The 22777-nt window shown below is 42.6% G+C and overlaps 1 protein-coding gene across 3 annotated transcripts in view; it reads right to left on the bottom strand.

Moving 5' to 3' along the window:
* Nucleotides 1–22777, bottom strand: part of LOC134601407 (synaptotagmin-5-like) — a 64528-nt gene that overhangs the window by 12801 nt on the left and 28950 nt on the right. For 2 of the 3 annotated variants that reach the window (XM_063445887.1, XM_063445886.1), the window contains exons 2-3: nucleotides 18847–19709; nucleotides 4306–4468 (exon numbers count right to left, since the gene is read on the bottom strand). In XM_063445887.1, the coding sequence (XP_063301957.1) occupies nucleotides 4306–4468; nucleotides 18847–19709 (1026 nt within the window). The remainder of the gene's footprint in view (nucleotides 1–4305; nucleotides 4469–18846; nucleotides 19710–22777) is intronic. The other variant, XM_063445888.1, reaches the window with a different exon arrangement.

Raw genomic sequence — 22777 nt, 5'->3', positions numbered from 1 at the left:
ACAGTTCTGCTAAGACTATATACAGATGGAATGTTCGGCTAGATGGAATTGTTGATCCACGACAGGTTCACGTTGAGATCTAAAAGCAATCCTTAACTGCATAATGTAAGTTTTGTATAGCATTAGCATTCTTGCAATTTGTAACGACTCCCTGTTCCTCTTAGAACATGTAGATCTATTGGACGTCCTGTATTCTTTCTTTCTATTTCCAGGATGTATACAAGGACCCCCTATAAGATATATTTGCAGATTGCAGTTAAAGTGTATTTTTTGTTTACTATTCCTTGTTAATTTTTTTGCCAGTATTTGTTTTTAATGCATTCTAATGTGTTTTGTGCAAACGCGGTATTGCTTTAAATATTTGTTTTTGGGGCTGTGTGCATTGTATTCACCTAATTCAGCACATCGTCTCCACGTGTACGCATCATTATTGCACTGTCCTGTTATTTGCAAACACCCGAAAATTCGCAGGTAGCCATCCTTTAGTAAATAATGCTAAGTACTATGTCTGTATGCCTTTACTAATCCACTCCACCCAGAGATTTATTGGATCCCAATGCACACTACCCATAAATAAAGATAGAGCAACACACAGTAGGCACGAGCCACAAAAAGATTTATTAACTAAACAGTGAATTATAGTGGATTAAAAAAATAATAATTGCAAAATTGAAGTTAGAATAGTAACACTGTGCCTATAGTAAAACTAGATTATTTTTTTCTAAATTAGATATTTGATCAGGTTTTGAAATTTGGTTTTCAAATCACTTCCCTATTTAGTGAATAAAATCCATAGTGTTATTGGCCTTGGTGCTTATTTGGTAGATATGTAGTGGCACAGACCTGTCATCTGTGTGCTTTTGGCATTTTTGCAGAAATATCATAGGTTCTACTACCCAGCAGGACAACAGATTTTTGCACATGTGTTTAAAGGGACACTATAGTCATCAAAACAACTTCAGCCTCATGAAGCAGTTTTGGTGTATAGATCATGCCTCTGAACTCTCACTGCTCAATTCTCTGCCATTTAGAAGTTATGCCATTTTGTTTATGCAGCCCTAGCCAAACCTCTCCCCTGGCTGTTACTCACAAAGTCTGCATAACAAACTGGTTTCATTTTTAATCAGATGTAACTTACTGTAAAAGTTTTTTTTAACTCCTGTTCTGTAAATGGAACTATAATCACACACAAGAGGCTCCTGCAGGGTCTAGCAAACTATTACCATTAACAGTGGAGAAGATAAGACATTTTAAATTAAACATAATTTGCAATAAAGGAAGTGCAAACAATAGATCTTACTTTACAGGAAGTGTTTAGGAAGGCTATTTAAGTCACATGCAGGCAGGTGTGACCAGGGCTGTATAAACAAAGCTATTTTACTCCTAAAATGGCAGAGGACTGAGCAGTGAGACTTCAGAGGCACGATATATACACCAAAACTGCTTCATTAAGCTAAAGTTGTTTTGTTGACTATAGTGTACTTTTAAGATTGCTGGGATCTTCTTGAGAATGCACTCAATTCCAGAGGTTTCTGTGGGACACAACCCTACTGATAAGTACTGGCGCTTCTGTGGCAGACGACGATCTTACATTAAAATATGGTGGATTTGCTTGAAGGTACCTCTCTACTAGGAAGGAGTTACTGATCTGCTATCATGGGTTCTTCCATCGACCACTGGTCCTGGACCTCTGCACCTTTCTGTTCACCAAATCCATGGGAGGTCTTCCTTCTTATCAACAAAAGCTTTTTAACAGAATTACCCTGGCAGCTCCCTGGTTTCAGCACACATGACTCTGTCTGGCTATTGTAACAGAAAAAGTTAAGGATAACCTGTTAATGGACCATCTCAATCCAAGGGTTCATAACACCAATCATTGCATTCATGGATTTTAGTTTGAAGGTTCTGGGCTGGCTTGAAAGTCCTTGGGTTTGCCCTGTGGACCCCTCCTCCTTGTTTTTTGTTTGTTATAGCTCTTTCTCCCGCTTATTTTTTGGTTGTATCTCAATATTTATTTACATTCTTTATTTATAGGTGCATGGTATTGGAGACATAGCTGTTATGCCCCGACAGCATGAACCAGCCTATATAAGCATTGTACAATAAACAGGGTCAAGGCATTGACTGCAAAAAAAACGCACATTTTTTGTTATAGAAAAATGAGATAGTCAGAACGTAGATTTAACATGTATTAATAAAGCTAGGCCAATCCTATCTAGCAATGTGAAGAGTTATAAGCTTAGTTGAGCCGAGTAGTCAGAATGGTTATGATCAAAGCCACAAGCAGAAAAGCAAGAGATCAGGTTATCGTGCTAGCCAGACAGGTAAAGGTTAATCAAGTCAGATCTAAGAGTGTGTTAGACCATACAAGCTTGGCTCAATTTTTGTGACCTCAGGAATAAAACATAGTCACATAACACTATACTACAATAATAAAGCTGTGCGTCATAAAGTCAAGAAAATATCAAAATAAAGAAAAGGCTTAGTTGGGTAACTGAGATGCTGCCTGCTACTGTATTATGGTAAATTGATGGTGGACTCCCAGACAGACTCAACCCACTCCCATGGGCGGCATAACAGCGACACGGTCAGAGTAGACTTTGCGCCAGAGTCGGGTGCCCCTTCCAGCCCTAGGACTGGGGCCAGCATCCATGTCCCACAGGCTCGGGTAAGGCAACAGTCCAAGACTATCCTCTGCTGAGGGCGGTCGGAGGATTGGGGTGATTTTCACCACTCTTTGCGGGCAATCTTCCGCTAATGTGGGCGATGTGAGGCAATTAAACCCCATTTGGCTCTCGGCCTGTGTAGGTGTGCAGTAGATTGAGACCTCTCCAGCTCCTCTCTTTGAATAGGCCCCTTAGACTCTGGCTGATCCTCGTTTTCGACTCCCTTCTTATGTTCCGCTTTGACAGCTGTAAGAAGTCGCTGGATTTGGAGCCAGAAGCGCTAGAAGATTAGATCAAGTCGCATTAGGAAATCAGCAACTAAGTCGCTGGAAGCCCTCTGGGAGGAACTCTTATTATATGAGCCCAAGAGATGAGCATCTGCCATTTTGGAATGTCAGCAAGTGTTGCACCACTGCTCTTATGGTGTGGTAAGTGTCGGTAGGGAACCGGGATATCCCCCGCCGGTCCAGAGGGGGGTCGGTGGGAGCACAGCAAGTCCGTGCTAGAACTAGAACACGAGGAGACCGGCCGTGGTACCCACCATAGCAACTATAAAGTTCTGCAGTAATTATGGTGGTTAGACTAAGTAATTCTACAGTTAAAACCCATATACATTTTAGAGTGAGAGTGTAAGCTCATTTAAGCAAGGCCTTATTTACTCTTGTTCATGCGAGTCAATCTAGATTATATTGTTGAATATACTTGTGTTTTCATGATCAGTAAAAAATTGACTATAGAACAACCAGTATTTCCTCCAGCTAATCAAATCAAAACAGTCCCTCATACATCACAACCGTATTAAATTACTGAAATGCATTAAACACACCAAGCATGGCAGGGGCAAACTAGAATTGTCCTGGATTGGGGCAAATCAACAGTATAACATTGTCTGTCTTGCCGACTGTGCTGTAACTCTTTATTACAATCCCCACAGGCACACCTGACCACTTTATAGCAAAGTGCCAAACAATAATTTCTATCTAAATTTGGTGGAAGAGTCCTCCCTGAGTCACTGTTAAGTCACTGTGGTTCCCTCCCACAAAGGAAATGGCAGTAGAAATTTCAATTTCCAAGAAAACAAACATTGAAACTTCCTACTGGCAGGTCACAGAGATGTCTTCCTGAACAACCGATAGATAGGCACCGTCACCCAGTTTTGGGAAGACTGAAGGGATGTTCAGTGGGAGAACTGCTAAAGGAATCCCTGCATCGTCTTAGTGCCCACTTCACAGCACGTGCTTATCACTGTGCTGCCCAGGGACAGTTCCCTGGTATCCCCAGATGCGGGGCAGCAGGGAACTGAAGTGGGCCAAGACCCTGAATTAGAGACTGTCTTGCCAGAAGCAGGACATATATGCACGTCAGGTTAAGGTACCTCCTCATTGCTTTAATGACACACCCTTCCTCTTCTGACATCAGACCTGCCAAAGTTTGGAGGTTTGCACTCCAGATGTTGTCCACTACATCACCCCTGCTCCTTTTCCAGCATTATAGCTGCAAGAGAATTATGGGAGATGTAGTCCACAACATCTGGAGTGTCCAAGCTTGCCAACCCCCAACCCCTCCTCTAAAACCACATGTTGCTGAATCTCAGCCTTAGAGGTTCTATTATAAAGTAATGGGTGGCTTGTGGTCTTACCTGCGGCTCCAGGAATGCGTGTAAGTTTCCCTAGATTCTCTGCCTTCTGCACCATCACTTTAATACGATTTGCCAACATCTGATACTGGAGGAGTATAAGTATCTGGCCCAGAGATTTGGGATTGGGCGTAGGAGGACAGGGAACATCCATCGTACTCAGACTCTGCGGGAATTGACAGCTTGTTACAAAGAAAACGGATATTAGCCGAGAATTGATAACTACTGCACTGAGCGACTTAAACATCAAATATTAACAAAAAAAAAACATTTTTGAACATGTGTAGCTTTTTATGTAAAATTCTAATTTAAACTTTTCTTAATAAACATGTTTAAACTAACATTATTAAATTAGGCAGGTGTTGTGGAGACAGGCTCAGGCACCGAGTGCAGTGGTGTTATGGAGACAGGCTCAGGCACTGAGGGTAGTGGTGTTATGGAGACAGGCTCAGGCACCGAGTGCAGTGGTGTAATGGAGATAGGCTCAGGCACTGAGGGTAGTGGTGTTATGGAGACAGGCTCAGGCACTGAGTGTAGTGGTGTTGGGGAGACAGGCTCAGGCACTGACGGTAGTGGTATTGTGGAGACAGGCTCAGGCACTGAGCGTACTGGTGTTGTGGAGACAGGCTCAGTCATAACCCTATGGTGCCAGGAAAACGAGTTTGTTTTCCTAGCACTATAGTACTTCTTTAACCCCTTGACGACCGATGACGGTTCAGGACCGTCATCGGAAACATCCCCTTGGGGACCGATGATGGTCCTGAACCGTCATGACGGTCTGGGGGTACTTGCCTGATCGCCGTCGGTCCCCCGGCGGCGATCAGCGCTCCTCCCGGTCCAGGGGGACTGCCTGTCTGCCCAGGCAGTCTCCCTGCGGCAGATCAGGACCCCGCGGCCACGTGATTATTATTATTATTATTATTATTATTATTATAGCAATTTATATAGCGCCAACAGATTCCGTAGCGCTTTACAATATTATGAGAGGGGATTTAACTATAAATAGGACAATTACAAATAAATTTACAGGAAACAATAGGTTGATCACTCGATCACGTGGCCGCAATAGGTGCCTGTGTATTTGCCTGCAGGGGGACTGTCTGTGCTGACAGGCAGTCTCCCTGCTAGTGAAAAATCATAAAATAAAGTTAAAAAAAAGCAACCAGTGTAAAAAAAAAAAAATATTTGAATATTTATATATATAATATATATATACAAGTATTATATATATATATATATATATATAATATGTGTATATATCATATATATAATGTCATACTAAGTGTACTTTTATATTTATATATAAATATATTAATATTAAAATACACGTATAATTAAATTACACGCGTATATATACAATATATAAATTAACTAAATAATTTTTAATAATTACAAAAAATTATATACCGTATATACTCGAGTATAAGCCAACCCGAATATAAGCCGAGGCCCCTAATTTTACCCAAAAAAACTGGGAAAACGTATTGACTCGAGTATAAGACTAGGGTGAGAAATGCAGCAGCTACTGGTAAATTTCTAAATAAAATTAGATCCTAACAAAAATATATTAATTGAATATTTATTTACAGTGTGTGTATAATGAATGCAGTGTGTGTGTATGAATGCAGTGTGTGTGTATAAATGCAGTGTGAGTGTATGAGTGCAGCGTGTGTGTATGAGTGCAGCGTGTGTGTATGAGTGCAGCGTGTGTGTATGAGTGCAGCGTGTGTGTATGAGTGCAGCGTGTGTATGAGTGCAGCGTGTGTATGAGTGCAGCGTGTGTGTATGAGTGCAGCGTGTGTGTATGAGTGCAGCGTGTGTGTATGAATGCAGCGTGTGTGTATGAATGCAGTGTGAGTGTATGAATGCAGTGTGAGTGTATGAGTGCAGTGTGTGTGTATGAGTGCAGCGTGTGTATGAGTGCAGCGAGTGTATGAGTGCAGTGTGAGTGTATCAGTGTGAGTGTATGAGTGCAGTGTATGAGTGCAGTGTATGAGTGGTGTGTGTGTGTATGAGTGGTGTGTGTGTGTATGAGTGGTGTGTGTGTATGAGTGTGTGTGTTGCAGAGCCTTGGTGGGGGGTGGGTGTTTTTTTTTTTTTATTATTTTAATTTTTATTATTTTTTTATTATTATTCATTATTATTTTTATTTATTTAATTAAATTATTATTATTATTGTATTATTATTTATTATTTAATTATTATAATTTTTTATTATTACTAATTTTTTTTTTTTCGGCCCCCCTCCCTGCTTGATACATGGCAGGGAGGGGGGCTCTCCTTCCCTGGTGGTCCAGCATTGGTAGTTCAGTGGGGGGAGAGGGGGGCTGGCAGAGCTGTACTTACCTGTCCTGCAGCTCCTGTCAGCTCTCTCCTCCTCCGCGCGGTCTGTGCAGCTCCCTCTGTCAGCTCACAGTGTAAGTCTCGCGAGAGCCGCACTGGGAGCTGACCGAGGTGCTGAACAGACGGCGCGGAGGAGGAGAGAGCTGACAGGAGCTGCAGGAGAGGTAAGTACCGCTCTGACAGCCCCCACAGCCCCATTGTCTGTATTATGGCAATGCAAATTGCCATAATACAGACTCTGACTCGAGTATAAGCCAAGTTGGGGTTTTTTAGCACAAAAAATGTGCTAAAAAACTCGGCTTATACTCGAGTATATACGGTATATGTAATTTTATTCTAACAGTATTTTGATATTAATATATATATATATATTTATATCAAATACACTTAGAATGTAATGATATATATATCTATGTATAAATAAATAAAAATAATACGAAATATACATGTCCATATACATAATTACATAAATAATTTCATAAATATACACGTAGACGTCAAATATATATATATATTAAAATTCTACGTGCATATTTATGTGATATTTTTACCTAATTAAGTAATTTTAACGATTGCAATTTGAGGGACATGCCTGACAACCCAGGCCGAAAGTCCAGAGAATTTAATTTGCTTGCACTGTGTTTAACCCTGTAACTTTCTATGACACCCTAAAACCTGTATATAGGGAGGTACTGTTTTACTCGGGAGACTTCGCTGAACACAAATATTAGTGTTTCAAAACAGTAAAACATATCACAGTGATGATATTGTCAGTGAAAGTGATGTTTTGTGCATTTTTCACACACAAACGGCATTTTCACTGATGATATTATTGCTGTGATACATTTTACTGTTCTGATACACTTATATTTGTGTTCAGCGAAGTCTCCTGAGTATAACAGTACCCCACATGTAGAGGTTTTATAGTGTTTGTGAAAGTTACAGGGTCAAATATAAGGCTTGATTTTACTTTTTTTTTTTTTTTTTTTTTTTTTATTGAAATTTGTCAGATTGGTTAGGTTGCCTTTTGAAAGCGTATGGTAGCCCAGGAATGAGAATTACCCTCATGATGGATGAGAATTACCCTCATGATGGCATACCATTTGAAAAAGAAGACAGCCCAAGGTATTGCAAATGGGGTATGGTCAGCCTATTTTTAGTAGCCACTTAGTCACAAACACTGGCCAAAGTTAGCGGTTTTTGCATTTTTAACACACAAATATAAATGCTAACTTTGGCCAGTGTTTGTGACTAGGTGGCTACTAAAAAAGACTGGACATACCCCATATTGAATACCCTGGGTTGTCTACTTTAAAAAAATATGTACATGTGAGGTGTGATTCTGGGATTTATGACAGATAACAGTGTTGCAATGTCACTTTTGATAAATTTAAAAAATATATATATTGAAACAGCAATTTCCTACTTGTATTTATAGGCCTATAACAAAAAAAAGCAATAAAGCATGTAAACACTGGGTGTTTTTAAACTCGGGACAAAATCTTTAATCTATTTAGCAGTTTTTTCATTAGCTTTTGTAGATAAGTAAAAGATTTTTCAAGTAAAAGTCCAAAAACATGTTTTTTTCAATTTTTCACCATATTTTATTATTTTTTTTTAAATAAAATATATGACATAATACAAATATTGGTATGTAAAGAAAGCCCTTCTTGTCCTGAAAAAAAACAATATATAACTTGTATGGGAACCGTAAATGAGAGAGAGGAAAATTACAGCTAAACACAAACACCACAAAAGTGTTAAAACTGCTCTGGTCCTTAACCCCTTAAGACTGGAGGGCGTACAATTACGTCCTTTTTTAAGCGGCTCTAAACGCCGCCGGGCGTAATTGTACGCCCTCCATTTTTTTTTTACTTACCCGGTCGCCGGCGATCGCGGATGGGGGGAGCCCCCTGCGGCACGTCTGCCCTCTTCAGCCCCCCGGGCCCTGTGAGAGTGAGGTCCTTGCGAGGACCTCACAATCACATGGCCGGGATAGCTGGCTGCAGCAATGCCAGCAGGGGCACTAACTGTAATGACAGTTAGTCCCCCTGCTGGCTGGAAATAAAATTAAAATAAATTAAATAAGTGTAAAAAAAAATATATATATACTTAGATCATATATATATATTATATATATATATGATCTAAGAATATATATACACATATACATACACTGTCTAGGTGTATTTTACTATTAACATATATATAATTATATATATATTAATATCGAATTACACGTAGACGGATACTGATTAAATATATATATAATTATTGTTATATATATTTATATATAATATAAAAAAATGTAAATACGTAAAAATAAAAAAATATTTAAAAATAAATAATTAAAAAATATATAGATGTGTGTTATTTCGTTCTAACTGTATTGTGATATTAATATATATATATATATATTTATATCAAAATACACGTAGAACAAAATAATATATATATCTATATACATAAATATATACGTATAAATCACTATATATATACCTATATATAAATAAAAATATAAAAAAAATTATATATACGTATATATACACATATGTATATATATACATATATTAATTCTACACATATATTTATGAAATATTTTTACATAATTAGGTATCCTAATTAATTACAATTAGCGGGACCTGCCTGACAACCCATGCCGAAAGTATGGGGAATTTAATTTGCTAGCACTATATTTAACCCTATAACTTTCCAAGACACCATAAAACCTGTACATGAGGGGTACTGTTTTACTCGGGAGACTTCGCTGAACTCAAATATTAGTGTTTCAAAACAGTAAAATGTACTACAACGATGATATCGCCAGTAAAAGTGAAGTTTTTTGCATTTTTCACGCACAAACAGCACTTACACGGACGATATTATTGCTGCGATACTTTTTACTGTTTTGAAACACAAATATTTGTTTTCAGCGAAGTCTCCCGAGTACAACAGTACCCCTCATGTACATATTTTATGGTGTTTTCAAAAGTTACAGCGTCAAATATAAGGCTTGTGTTTCATTTTTTTTCACATTAAAATTCGCCAGATTGCTTACGTTGCCTTTGTGACCCTATAGTAGCCCAAGAATGAAAATTACCCCTATGATGGCATACCATTTGCAATAGTAGACAACCCAAGGTATTGTAAACGGGGTATGTCCAGTCTTTCTTAGTAGCCACTTAGTCACAAATACTGGCCAAAATTGGCGTTTTTTGCATTTTTCACACACAAACAAATACTAACGCTAACTTTGGCCAGTGTTTGTGACCAAATGGCTACTAAAAAAGACTGGACATACCCCATTTGCAATACCTTGGGTTGTCTACTATTGCAAATGGTATGCCATTATGGGTGTAAATTTAATTCCTGGGCTACTATACAAAGGCAACGTAACCAATCTGGCATATTTCAATTTCAAATGTAACGTGCTATATTTGACCCTGTAACTTCCCAAAACACCATAAAACCTGTACATAGGGGGTACTGTTTTACACGTGAGACTTTGCTGAATACAAATATGTGTATTTTATTGCAGTAAAAGCAAACAGTATTATGACATTGACAGTTAAAATGTCATGTAGAACTAAAAAAATAACAATTTCTTATTTTCTCCCATTTTTTTCATATTAAATTATGTTTCATAGCTAAATATTTGATATTAAATGAAAGCCCTGTTTCCCCTGAATAAAAAGATATAGAATAAGGGGGGTGCATTTAATATGAAAGAGGTGAATTACGGTTGGACAGACATATAGCGCAAATGTCCTTAAGGGGTTAACGTACAACATCGCAAAAACAGGCCGGTCCTTAAGGAGTTAAGGAAGTTTTTAGTGTTTATACCAATGATATACAGCAGGTTGCTTCCACACTGTCATTCTCTGAAGTTCTGCATGTGCATAACACTCAGAACGACAGGCGGATGCGTATTAGGGACTTTAACTTGTGGCTTTGTGAATGGTGTCGGGTGCAAGGATTTGGCCTTATTTCTCATGGTAGCTCTGTTTGGAATAGACTGTACAAAAAAGATTAACCTGAAGATAGCCACAATGTGTATCATTACATTAGCCTCCTTTCCGTACAGTCATAGGAATCCTTCCAAATTTCTAGGAAGCAGAAAGGAGAAAATTTACCGTCTCAAATCGATCATTATCATGGTTTTTCTATTCTTTCTTTTTGTTTTTAATGACATGATATTGAGTAGTTGGAATAAACATACATCTATTAAAGTCACATGTAGATTTGAACTATTAACTAATCCAACAAGTGTATAGGGCACACTAAAATGCCATAAATCAAAGTATATCAAAGAGTGAATAGAGTGAACCATTGATCATTAGTGAGTCTCTAGGTACACCAACAAGGAAGGCTAGGAAATATTAAAAGCGCATATTATGATTGGCATTTATATAGCGCCAACCTATTCCGCAGCCCTTTACAATATTATCAAAGGGGGAGATTTAACTATAAATAGGACAATTACAAAAACTCACAGGAACGATAGGTTGAAGAGGACCCTGCTCAAGCTATAGGAGCTTGGGTATAAAACACAATAGGAAGGGCATCGAGGGGAATAATCAACACAGTGGGAAAGTAGCAGAATTGGAGGTGAGAGTAAGAGACAGGTTTGTGAAATAGAAGTTACTCTGGGAGGCTATAAGCTTTTCTAAAGAAGTGTGTTTTGAGGGACTTCTTAAATTATTGAAGACTACGGGAGAGTCTGATGGGAGTAGGCAGGCTGTTCCAAAGGTAAGGAGTCACCCGCGAGAAGTCTTAGCAGAAAGAGTGCGAGCAGTGTACAGGAAAAGGTCAACGGCAGAGCAGAGAGACCTAGGAAGGGCATATCTATGAATTAGTGAAGAAATATAATAGGGGCAAGAGTTGTGTAGAGCTTTATAGGTATGGGATGGTATTTTGAATTGACACCTATAGGATACAGAACGTCAATGTAAGGATAGACAAAGGGGAGAGGGGTGAGAGGAATGACAGGTGAGAAAAATTAACCTGGAGACTGAATTCATTACAGACTGTAGTGGGGCAGTATGGCTTCTGGGGAGACAAATTAGGAGAGAATTACAGTAATCAGTGCGAGACATTACTAGAGCGTGAACAAGCTTTAGTAGCAGCATCCTAGCATCTTGTGTAATAAAAGAGCGTACGCGGGCGATGTTTTTAAGGTGGAATTGACCGGGTTTAGCAACAGACTGGAGGTGAGGCCAGGATCAAATGTAACACCAAGACCGCGTGCTTGCAAGGATGGGCTGATGAGGGTACCATCAACTTGCAGGGAGAGAATAAGAGGAGGATCGCTATTATGAGCAGGGAAAATAAGAAGCTCAGTGTTTGAGAGATTGAGTTTCAGATAGCAGGAGGACATTCAGTCAGTGATGGAAGATAGGCAACCGGTGACGCATTCTAGGACAGCAGAGGATTGATTAGGTGAATAGAGATATACCTGGGCGTCATCGGCGTACAGGTGGTAGAAGAATCTAAAGGAATTTATAAGTTTGTCAATTGAGGCAGTATAGAGAGAGAACAAAAGGGGACCAAGAACAGGCCTTGGTAGAATAGCCCTGTCCTGTAGGGGTTTAGGTCTTATGTGCATTTTCAGAGCACAAGGGACTGATAGAGAGAGATAAATGCCAGCAGAGGCGGAACCAGGGCCTGCATGTTGAGGGGGTGCATTGGGTGGTCCATACACCCAGCGTCACCCAATATCAATGTGTATTAAGGGGCCCGGTCAGTGCTGCTGCCCTTTAACAGCGCGACCGGGCACCTATAATCTTGGTAGCACTGGGAGGAAGTGACAGACGGTCACTTACTCCCACCTAACAGATCGAGCCATGCTGGATGCAGGCAAAAAGGAGTGAGAGAGCTTTTTACTACACACAGCATCAGCCAGCTGACTGGACCCAAGGGAAGCCCCACTCTTGCACTTAAAAGGTAGTAAACAAGAGGGTGGCCAAAAAATTTACATTTTGAATATGTAATATGTGCGTGTATCTATCTGTTTGTCTGTATTTGTATCTGTTTGTGTGTATCTGTGTATCTGAATGTATGTCTTCTGTTTGTCCGTGTATCTGAATGCGTGTTATTCTGTGTGTCTGTATCTATAGGTCTGTTAGTGTGCATTTCAGTATATTTGCATGGGTGTCACCCTCTACTAGTTTTTAACGTATGTAACCACATTTATCTTATAAGACCCTGTTGTGGTGCTTCACCGACTTATCCACTCACTCTCTTGTGTTAACCTGGCCTGTAAGAGAAGTATTATTTTTCATTCTCGTAAATTGATTTACAACCTAAATGTCTCGCCAGCCTAGCAGTCACATATGCTACACTCTTTGCTCAACTTTACTTTGTCTTTGTCTTGACTGACAGCTGAACACGCTTGACTAATCTATTTTTATTTTTATTTTTTCTTGTTATTGATTTCAAATGCCACATACTGTTCTACATAATTGTTTTTAACCCTGCAATTGCTGTTGGGGCATTGCAGGAATGTATGTTACTCTGTGCACAATAAAATAAAGATTGACAAAAAAAAAACAACAACTTTAGTTCCGCCTCTGACCAGTAGCCTTGGCCAGTAGCTTCTGGCTGTCCCAGCTCCTCCAGTGTCCTATGTAGAGGCTGTAAAACTCAGTGCTGTCTCAGCTCCTCCAGGGTCTGAATGTGAGGCTGGACAGGAAGTGGAAGGGATCACCTCCCACTAGCAGCCTCTCACACAGGAAATGACTTGCAGGAGGAGCAGGGGAAGTTCTCAGTGATACATTCTGTATAACAGCTCCTGCATTTCTGTCACCAACCATAGGCGGCTGACTGGACTACAGAAGGAGGTTGATCACTTTGAAAATATGGAGTGCCAGGAGTGCTCTGATGCCATCCCATAGTAACCTGTCAAACTGTTTTAGCCAGCGCTCACGCTTCTTCTGGTCTACTCAAGCTGTAGACCAGGGCTGTCCAACCTGCGACCCACAGATGTTGCTGAACTACAACTCCCATGATTATCTGACTGTTTCATTGAAAGAATCATGGGAGTTGTAGTTCGGCAACATCTAAGGGGCCGCAGGTTGGACATGCCTGCTGTAGACCCTGGATATCAATATAGTGCAAAATAGCTGCTCAATCATTACCCCCCCCCCCCCACCCCTCCTTGCTCTACCAACACCCAGGGCCACATTTACATCAGACACAGAAGCCTCAGATGCCACCCAATACCACTGTTCCAAACGAATAGAAAAATATAAAATAAAAATGTGACTGTTTAATAAAAAGAAAACGATAGTAACAGGAACAGCGGTAAAAAGACTAGTTAGGTTCACAGTAAAATGCCACGCTATGCCAATCAGCGTCTCGTCATAAAGTAGTCTGTGTGTGAAACATTGTGGGCAGCAATGAGTAGCTGCATGTATGTGTTACCATGTGGGGAGTGTTATGTGCAGCTGTGTGTGTATGTGTTATTGCTAAGTTGGCGATTCTGGCCATAGTCCTCCCACTCCAGCAGATCGCTATGTTCAATCTGAGGGGCTGGGGAAATACCTAGATTTTGGTCTTCAGTATAGGGGTCTGGGGACATACACAGACCGCCAGGGACGGACTGACAGTGGTTTGGGCCCCCGGGCAAAATTAGGATCCGGGCCCCCTGCAGATCAATGTATGTGCTGGTGTAGATGTACCGTTTATTTGATTGTATGTGCATGTAACGTGAATGTATGCTTCTGTGTGTACATGCACTGTGAACCCTGGTGTAATTATATATGTATGTCTTTGTGTGTCGTGTCAGGATATGTGGAATTAGAGTTTATTTAAAGGGAAACTATAGTGCTAGGAAAACAAGTTGTTTTCCTGGCACAATAGTTACCCACAGATAAAAAAACCCTTCTGTCACTTACCTGAATCCAGCGCTGATGTCTCTCGGTGCTGGTTCAGGCGCTGCACTCGCATTAGGACTTCCCACATAGTAAAGCATTGTATAAAGCTTTCCTATGGGGTTTTGTATGAAGCTAGATGTCCTCATGCATAGCGTAAGGACGTCCAGTGTCACTTAGGTGACCAAAAGTTGCCTAGCGAAGCAAAAGTCTCTAGTGGCTGTCTGGTAGACAGCCACTAGAGATGGAGTTAACCCTGAAAGGTAATTATTGTAGTTTCTCAAAAACTGCACAAATTGCCATTGCAGGTTTAAGGAACCTGGGAAACTGCACTCAGACCACTTCAATGAGCTGAAATGGTCTGGATGTCTATAGTGTTCATTTAAATATATTTAAATGGATAAAAAAAGACGCTGCAGTGGATGCCAGGGGCATAGAAGCTGTAGTGTTTATAGGGACAGGGAGTGATAGAGCCTATAGTGGGGGTAGGGGTAATAGGGGCTATTGTGGATGTAGGGGAGGGATAGGGGCTGTGGTAAGTGCAGAGATCAATAGATGCAGTAGTGGGTGTAGGGGAAATGGTCTGTAGTTTGTGCATGGGGTTCTTTGGGCTTTAGTTGATGCAGGGAATATAGGGGCTGTAGGGAATATAACAGTTGTAGGGTGTGCGGGGATTTTAGGGGCTGTAGCGTGTAGGGCTGCTGAAGGGGCAGAAGGGCTGTAGGGGATAGAGGGGCTGCGGGGGGTAGACGGTCTGTATGAGGTAAGGGTCTGCAGGGGATGCAGATATTTTAAGGGCTGTAAGAGGTGCAGGTATTTTAAGGGCTCTAGAGAGTAGAGAGGCTGTAGGAGGTTTATAGACTGTAGGGGGGCTGCAGTGGTTAGAAGGGCTGCAGGGTTTAGTATGACTGCAGGGGATAGAAGGGCTGCAGGGGGTCAGAGGGTGCAGGGGGTTGAGGAGTTATAGGGGCTGCACGGGAGTTGTAGGGGCTGCAGGGTGTAGAGGAGCTGCAGGCGGTAGAAGGGCTGTAGTGGGTAGAGGGGTTATAGGGGCTGCAGTGCTTAGAATGGGTTCAGGGGCGCTACAGGGAATAGAGGGGTTATAGCGGCTGCAGGGGTTAGAATGGGTCCAAGGGGTAGGTGGGCTACAGGGGATAGAGGGGTTATAGGGGCTGCAGGGGTTAGAATGGGTCCAGGGGGTAGGTGGGTTACAGGTGATAGAGGGATAATAGGGGCTGCAGGGGTTAGTATGGGTCCAGGGGGTAGGTGGGCTACAGGGGATAGAGGGGTTATAGGGGCTGCAGGGGTTAGAATGGGTCCAGGGGGTAGGTGAGCTACAGGGGATAGAGGGATTATAGGGGCTGCAGGGGTTAGAATGGGTCCAGGGGCTAGGTGGGCTACAGGGGATAGAAGGATTATAGGGGATGCAGGGGTTAGAATGGGTCCAGGGGGTAGGTGGGCTACAGAGGATAGAGGGGTTATAGGGGCTGCAGGGGTTAGAATGAGTCCAGGGGGTAGGTGGGCTACAGGGAATAGATGGGTTATAGGGGCTGCAGGGGTTAGAATGAGTCCAGGGGGTAGGTGGGCTACAGGGGATAGAGGGGTTATAGGGGCTGCAGGGGATAGAGGGGTAATAGGGGCTGCAGGGGTTAGAATGAGTCCAGGGGGTAGGTGGGCTACAGGGAATAGAGGGATTATAGGGGCTGCAGGGATTAGAATGGGTCCAGGGGGTAGGTGGGCTACAGGGGATAGAGGGGTTATAGGGGCTGCAGGGGTTAAAATGGGTCCGGGGGTAGGTGGGCTACAGGGGATAGAGGGGTTATAGGGGCTGCAGGGGCTAGAATGGGTCCAGGGGGTAGGTGGGCTACAGGGGATAGAGGGGTTATGGGGGCTGCAGGGGCTAGAATGGGCTACAGGGATTATAGGGGCTGCAGGGGTTAGAATGGGTCCAGGGGCTAGGTGGGCTACAGGGGATAGAGGGATTATAGGGGCTGCAGGGATTAGAATGGGTCCAGGGGCTAGGTGGGCTACAGGGGATAGAAGGATTATAGGGGATGCAGGGGTTAGAATGGGTCCAGGGGGTAGGTGGGCTACAGAGGATAGATGGGTTATAGGGGCTGCAGGGGTTAGAATGAGTCCAGGGGGTAGGTGGGCTACAGGGGATAGAGGGGTTATAGGGGCTGCAGGGGATAGAGGGGTAATAGGGGCTGCAGGGGTTAGAATGGGTCCAAGGGGTAGGTGGGCTACAGGGGATAGAGGGGTTATAGGGGCTGCAGGGGTTAGAATGGGTCCAGGGGGTAGGTGGGCTACAGGGGATAGAGGGATAATAGGGGCTGCAGGGGTTAGAATGGGTTCAGGGGGTAGGTGGGCTACAGGGGATAGAGGGGTTTTAGGGGCTGCAGGGATTAGAATGGGTCAAGGGGGTAGGTGGGCTACAGGGGATAGAGGGGTTATAAGGGCTGCAGGGATTAGAATGGGTCCAGGGGGTAGGTGGGCTACAGGGGATAGAGGGATAATAGGGGCTAGAATGGGTCCAGGGGGTAGGTGGGCTGCAGGGGGTAGAAGGGCTGTAGGGGTTAGAAGGGGAAGGGGGATGATTATATGAATCTGTTTATTTTCCATCCCATACTGCTTGCTGTCTGTAACAGTTCTCAGGCAGCTCCGCACAGCTCGTTGAACTTATGACACATGATGTCATTTCCTGCTTAATGAGCTGCACGGAGCTGCCTGATCTGTTACAGACAGCTCTCGTGCTGTTTATATTTCAGGCACACTGAGAGGCAGCTTATTGGGGTCTTTGGAAAGACCCCATTAGCTGTCTCTCGGTGTGCCCTGCTGGGACCGGCAAAGGGGAGAATGTATTTTGTAACAGGGGCCCGCGGAGTGCCGTGCGGGCCCCTTGCTGTGTACAGGCTGGCTGGGGAGATGATTAACTCCCCAGCCCAGCTGTTACTTCACTGCAGAGCGGGCGGGCCCCCCAGAGCCTCGGGCCCTCGGTCCATGACCGATTTGCCCGAGTGCTCAGTCCGCCCCTGCAGACCGCAGTGTTCATCCTGAGGGTGCGGGAGATCATGCTCCTTCAGACTAAATACAGAGATCTCAGAGTCCTGGACCATCTGTTCCAGACAGCAGCAGAAGGTATGGAGAGGGCAGAGTAGGCACAAGTCTCTGTAATGGGAAATCCGACACCCAGAGACCACCCCTCATCTGCATTTATAACTAATTCATCCTGGATAGCAATGACTGGCTAAGAGTGCTGGCAGGGATGTATTTACCACAAGGCAAACAGGGCATTTGCCTAGGGCAGCACTTTCAGGGGGGTGCCAAAAAAGCCACCCCAAGCTCCCAAACAAATGCCTTGTTTGCCTCATGTCCTGGGGCTGTCTTTCTTAGGCCCCCCGAGGTGTTAAACTATTAATAAGGAAGCGCTGTCCTCCACTCTTCTTCCTCTCTCACACTCTGTGATTGAGTGTAGCGGTTAGTGCATGTGTAGCTGTCAGTGTGTCTCTGTGAATGAGTGAAAGTGTGTGTCTGTCAGAGTGTGTCAAATCAGTGAGGATGGGTTTGTCTGTGAGTGTGTGTCAATGTGTGTGTCATTTTATGTGTATCTGAGAGTGTGTGTCTGTCAGTGAGTGGGTGTGTCGGTGTGTGTCTATCAGTGAAAGTGTGTGTTGGTTAAACAGTGTGTGTGTCAATGACTGTATCTGCAATTGAGTGTATGTCAGTGCATGTATCAATGAGGGCCTGTGTCTGTCAGTCATAAAAGTGGCCTTTACACGAATTGGGGGAGCAAATTAAGATTTGGGGGGTGCTCAAATTTAGTTGTGCCTAGGGCAGCACAAATCCAAAATACACCACTGAGTGCTGGTGGTGGGTTTACAACAAAATCGGCTTTGATTTTGCATAAATTCAGCCTTATCAATACAACCGGAAAAGGGCTGGTCTCAGAAAGACCCTATTTTTTATTTATTTTTTTAAAAACTCTTAATGGCTTGATAACAAAATCCAACAAATTCCATGGCATGGTACGCGGAGACTATTTGGCACCATAACCACTGCACTTTTGAGCAGTAGGGATTGTGTCAGAGTTCCACTTTGATATACATGTAAATAAATTAGCATAAACATAGACAAACACTAGGGTAGTGCCACTGCCAAATGTGTACCACTGTAATCCACAAAGCACACTGAGGATGCATCTTACTGTACCTATCAAACATAAATGCACTTAATGGAACATTAAATGTTAAACCAATTTCTCCTCTAGAATGTGAGAAATCTCACAATCTGTGTAATGGGTTATTATACTATTAAGTGCGTGGTTACTGACCTTCTTAAGTTTGCTCTTGGAAAGAGAGAGTTCCTCTGTGCGGTCAGATGTACCCTCACTTTGGCAGTCTAAATGTGCACATGGAAACAAGACTTCTCCAAATAATCCTTCTCTCATGTTGTTCCTGTCTCGAGCAAACACAGCAAGTCGCAGATTCAGTTCTCCCAACTCTCCCGGACTGCATCTACGGAAAGAGAACGTTTGACCTCCTTCGAGTCCCTCTGTTTGTTCTATGTGTGGTTCTATAAATCCAGGCATTAGGTAGGCCTTGACCCATGAGTCTTTCTTTTGGTGGAATTTTTTTGGAAGATTTGAGAGACCTGTAACAATCACTGTGAGAGTCTCTTCTTGTAGCGAGTAGTGCAGAGTGAAGTTCAGACGTGGTGGCGACTTTTGCTTGGCTCCAGATAATCCGGTTGGCTCAGTGTAAGAGTGAGGAACCCTCATTAACCTGCTACGATCTCCTCTTTGAGATCCATAACTGAAAACTGTACTCCGTCGTTGAATGGCTCGCTTTGTCTTTGTGGAGAGCTGGTAGAGGCTGGGCAGTGAGGCTCTCGAATGTAGACTTCTGGCAGGTACTGAATCCAGTGCCTCTTGAATTGGTATGACATCCCCACTCTTTGGAATGATGTCTCCATCCATGTCCTGGTACTGGAGTGTTATAGTTACTGCCGCCGATCTTCCAGGAAGCTCTGACTGCTCTTGCTCTCTGACACTCTGTTGCGCAAGATCCTTATCTTCACCAATAATGTTGAGGGTCGATTGTCTTCTACGGCTACGATGCCAGCATATGGCACAGCCCAAGAGGAGGGAGAAACAGAGTAGAGCGAGTCCCGCTCCCAGGAGTACCTGCAAATGGACTGACCAGAAGAAAATTAAGTTCAGACATCATGTCCTTCCACCAAAAATCACACACAGCCAAGACTTTAACAAAGCTGTAATATAGATAGCTTTTACATGAAACCTCACACAGACAACTTTTTAATTTTTTATTTTTTTTAAATCAACTTTTGTCAATTTTTTAGGCTATACAATTTACTTTAGTAGAATAAATTGGGATAATTAATGGCAGTTTAAAAACAGATATGAAAATGTAACAACTCAAGATACAGTGTAAGTTAGCCTTCTATATAGACCAAGTTGGCTCAGAATATCCATAGTCTTTTCTCTATTCTTTTTATATGGTTTGATACAAACTGAGACTTAAGAAGAGAGAATATATGTAAAGGTCTCCTATCAATATTCCATTTGTGAGTGCAATATTTACCTATTCCCTTTTAGTTTGACTTTTTATTGTATTACGCTATGTTAGTGTTTTATATCTGTAGGTACTGGTGTGTATACATAACCTTCATTTAGGGTTGGCAGTTCCAAACAATATCCAAATATGTCAGTAATACAAAAATACCTTTTGGCAGGCCAGCTATGTAAACAGCCAGTACAGTGTCCTCTGTTACACAGCCTGAGCAATGCATCTGTGTAAGGATTAATACAATGTTACTGTTGCGGTTGCCGGCTCGCCGCGTGGCAAAGCTGTGCCCGACCGGCACAGTCTAGCCGACGGCACGAGCTTACCTGCTCACCGGCGAGTTGACAGACGCTTCTCCGCATCCTCCGGCCGTCGCGCCCGGATCCAAAATGGCGTTGACCACGTGGTCGCGCCTAAACTTAGCTCCGCCCCCGAAGTTTATACTGACGTGCGCGATGTCACAACGTCAAAGCGCACGCACGTTTTGGGGTCAGAGGTCGCCCTCTGACCAATCAGACCTTTGAGAGGGATATTTAAATCCCTAGCTCACTCCAGTACCATGCCCTGTCGTGGTTTCCTGTTCCTGGTTTCCTGAGAGTGCTTTAGATTTGTGAATTTGATTTCCTGGTATCCTGATCTTGGCTTTTCCCTGGTTATTCTGAATTCTGGTTTCCCTGACTTGGCTTGTGTAAACGGTATTGTGTATTTTCTGGCTTCCTTGACCTCGGCTTTCCCTTTGATCATTCTCTGTCTCTAGCGTATTAGTCCGGCCATTCTAAGGTCCGGTTTACGCTCTGTCCTTTTATTTTCCTTTTCTTGTCTATGTATATGTTTACATAGTTTCTGCGTGCTGGACCACACTAGTAGTCGTGACAGTTACCCAGCCAGATACTTTTTTCAATACTAATACCAGGGTTTTAAATTCCCATTCATTGCAAGCTAGTGGAGTGCAAATGGAGTCTCGTCAAGTAGAAACTGACCCGCTGGTGTGTATACTGTAGCAGAGCTCCCTGTATCCCGGCTGGGTACCTCCGCCAAGGACCGCTTCCTAGCTGGAACCAGGGAAAACCTCAGCGCTCTTCTGCCCCAGTCGCCGTGGCTTGACTGGGGTCCTCCTGGAGCCTCTCTGTCCTGTAACAGGATAGGGGACTAGCTCTATTCCCTCCCAGGGACTGGTTTACACACAGCCCCGGGAGTTCTAGAGCTTACAAGGACTTTCCCAGCCGAATCCTCCACAAGTTGGAACAACTTGGTGCTGAGCAGTGATTAAAGCCCTTTAGCCCCAGCAACTAGACGATAGATAGTTCTGGGAGTCAACTGATTTTAATGGGCCAAACTTGCCTTTTATGCACAGATCCCAGGAGGGGCTGTCCATTGTATTCAACACAAGTCCCTCTCAGGAATCTCTGGTCCTGGGAGATAACTGCGTTAAAGACCGGTAAGCTAATTAACTCCCAGGAATACGGGGTGCTCCATCTGGCTCTCAGGTAGTGTTTGTTACCCCTAGTGATGATTTTAATATAAAAATATAGCCGTTGACAAACAAACGGATCTAGAGGCACACAGCCTTTACCATCCTCTTCTACTAAGCTACTACACATATCTACTAGCACAAAGAGGGCAAAGGGCTCAGTCCTAAACTCAACACCTGTGTTAAATTCACCTTTTCCTATAAAAAAAACACAGTGCTGTATCTCTGATGTTTTTTCAACAATCCTGCTCTCAACCTCGTTTTATTTTCCATTTACAAATGTCACTGTGAGCGTGGTAACTAACCTCTGTACTGCAAAAATAAAGAATTATAAAATAAAAATATAGCTGCTAAGTGTGCCACTCTACTATTTAATATCTACTAGTCGATGTCTTTCAAATGGATACAATGCTGACATTGCTAATGCTGTAACATTACTTCGAGTTAGAGCCAGGCCTCTCGAAAAATGCTTTGACACAGAACAGTGGGATGGAGCAGATATCTTTCTACCACCGTAACAGTACAATGGGCTGTAGAGGTAATGGTGTGTAGACTTGCACTTTAAGCCTATTTCCCCCAAAAACGTATTGTACAAAGAGTTTTTCCCCCCAATCTTTATATCTTACATACATCTATTAACTACAACAAAAGTAATAAGAACATTTATTGGAATACCGCGCAGTATTATTAGACAATATATAAAACTTTATTTTATTTACAAATTCTAAATTGTGTGATAGTAATCATGTTAAAACCAGAACGCTACATTTATTGGGATTTTATTATTTATAAACTTTACTAGCATCTCTTGCTCAATCACAAGAAGCATTTCCTTGTTTCTCCCTCACCTGTGGACCATTTAGTTTACTGTGCCGGCTGTCTGGGGGAGATGGTCAACAGGTGTTTGAAACGAAGTGTCCTAATCTGGGAACTGGAGAAGAATAAATGAAGAGTTTGTTCAGCTGCTGTACTTCCTTCACTAGCCTTTTATGCTTTCTCTTCACCTATAATGAATTTTTAATTGGTTTCTCTCTCATTCTTTTTTTATTTTTTTATTAATTCTTTATTTTTGTAGTGCATAAGCTTTGAACAGTCGGTTGTGAGGTACCCCAAAGGCAATCCTCCAACGCATTATAAACAGTTGAACAGAGAGGTACATGAGATAGCTAGCACAAATTTTATAATTAAAGGTAATTGAGTGTGAACAC

The sequence above is a fragment of the Pelobates fuscus genome, chromosome 3, assembly GCF_036172605.1.
Source record: "Pelobates fuscus isolate aPelFus1 chromosome 3, aPelFus1.pri, whole genome shotgun sequence".
Classification (NCBI taxonomy): Eukaryota; Metazoa; Chordata; class Amphibia; order Anura; family Pelobatidae; genus Pelobates; species Pelobates fuscus.
Note: the sequence above shows the minus strand (reverse complement) of the source record. Positions and strands in the feature narration are given on the sequence as shown.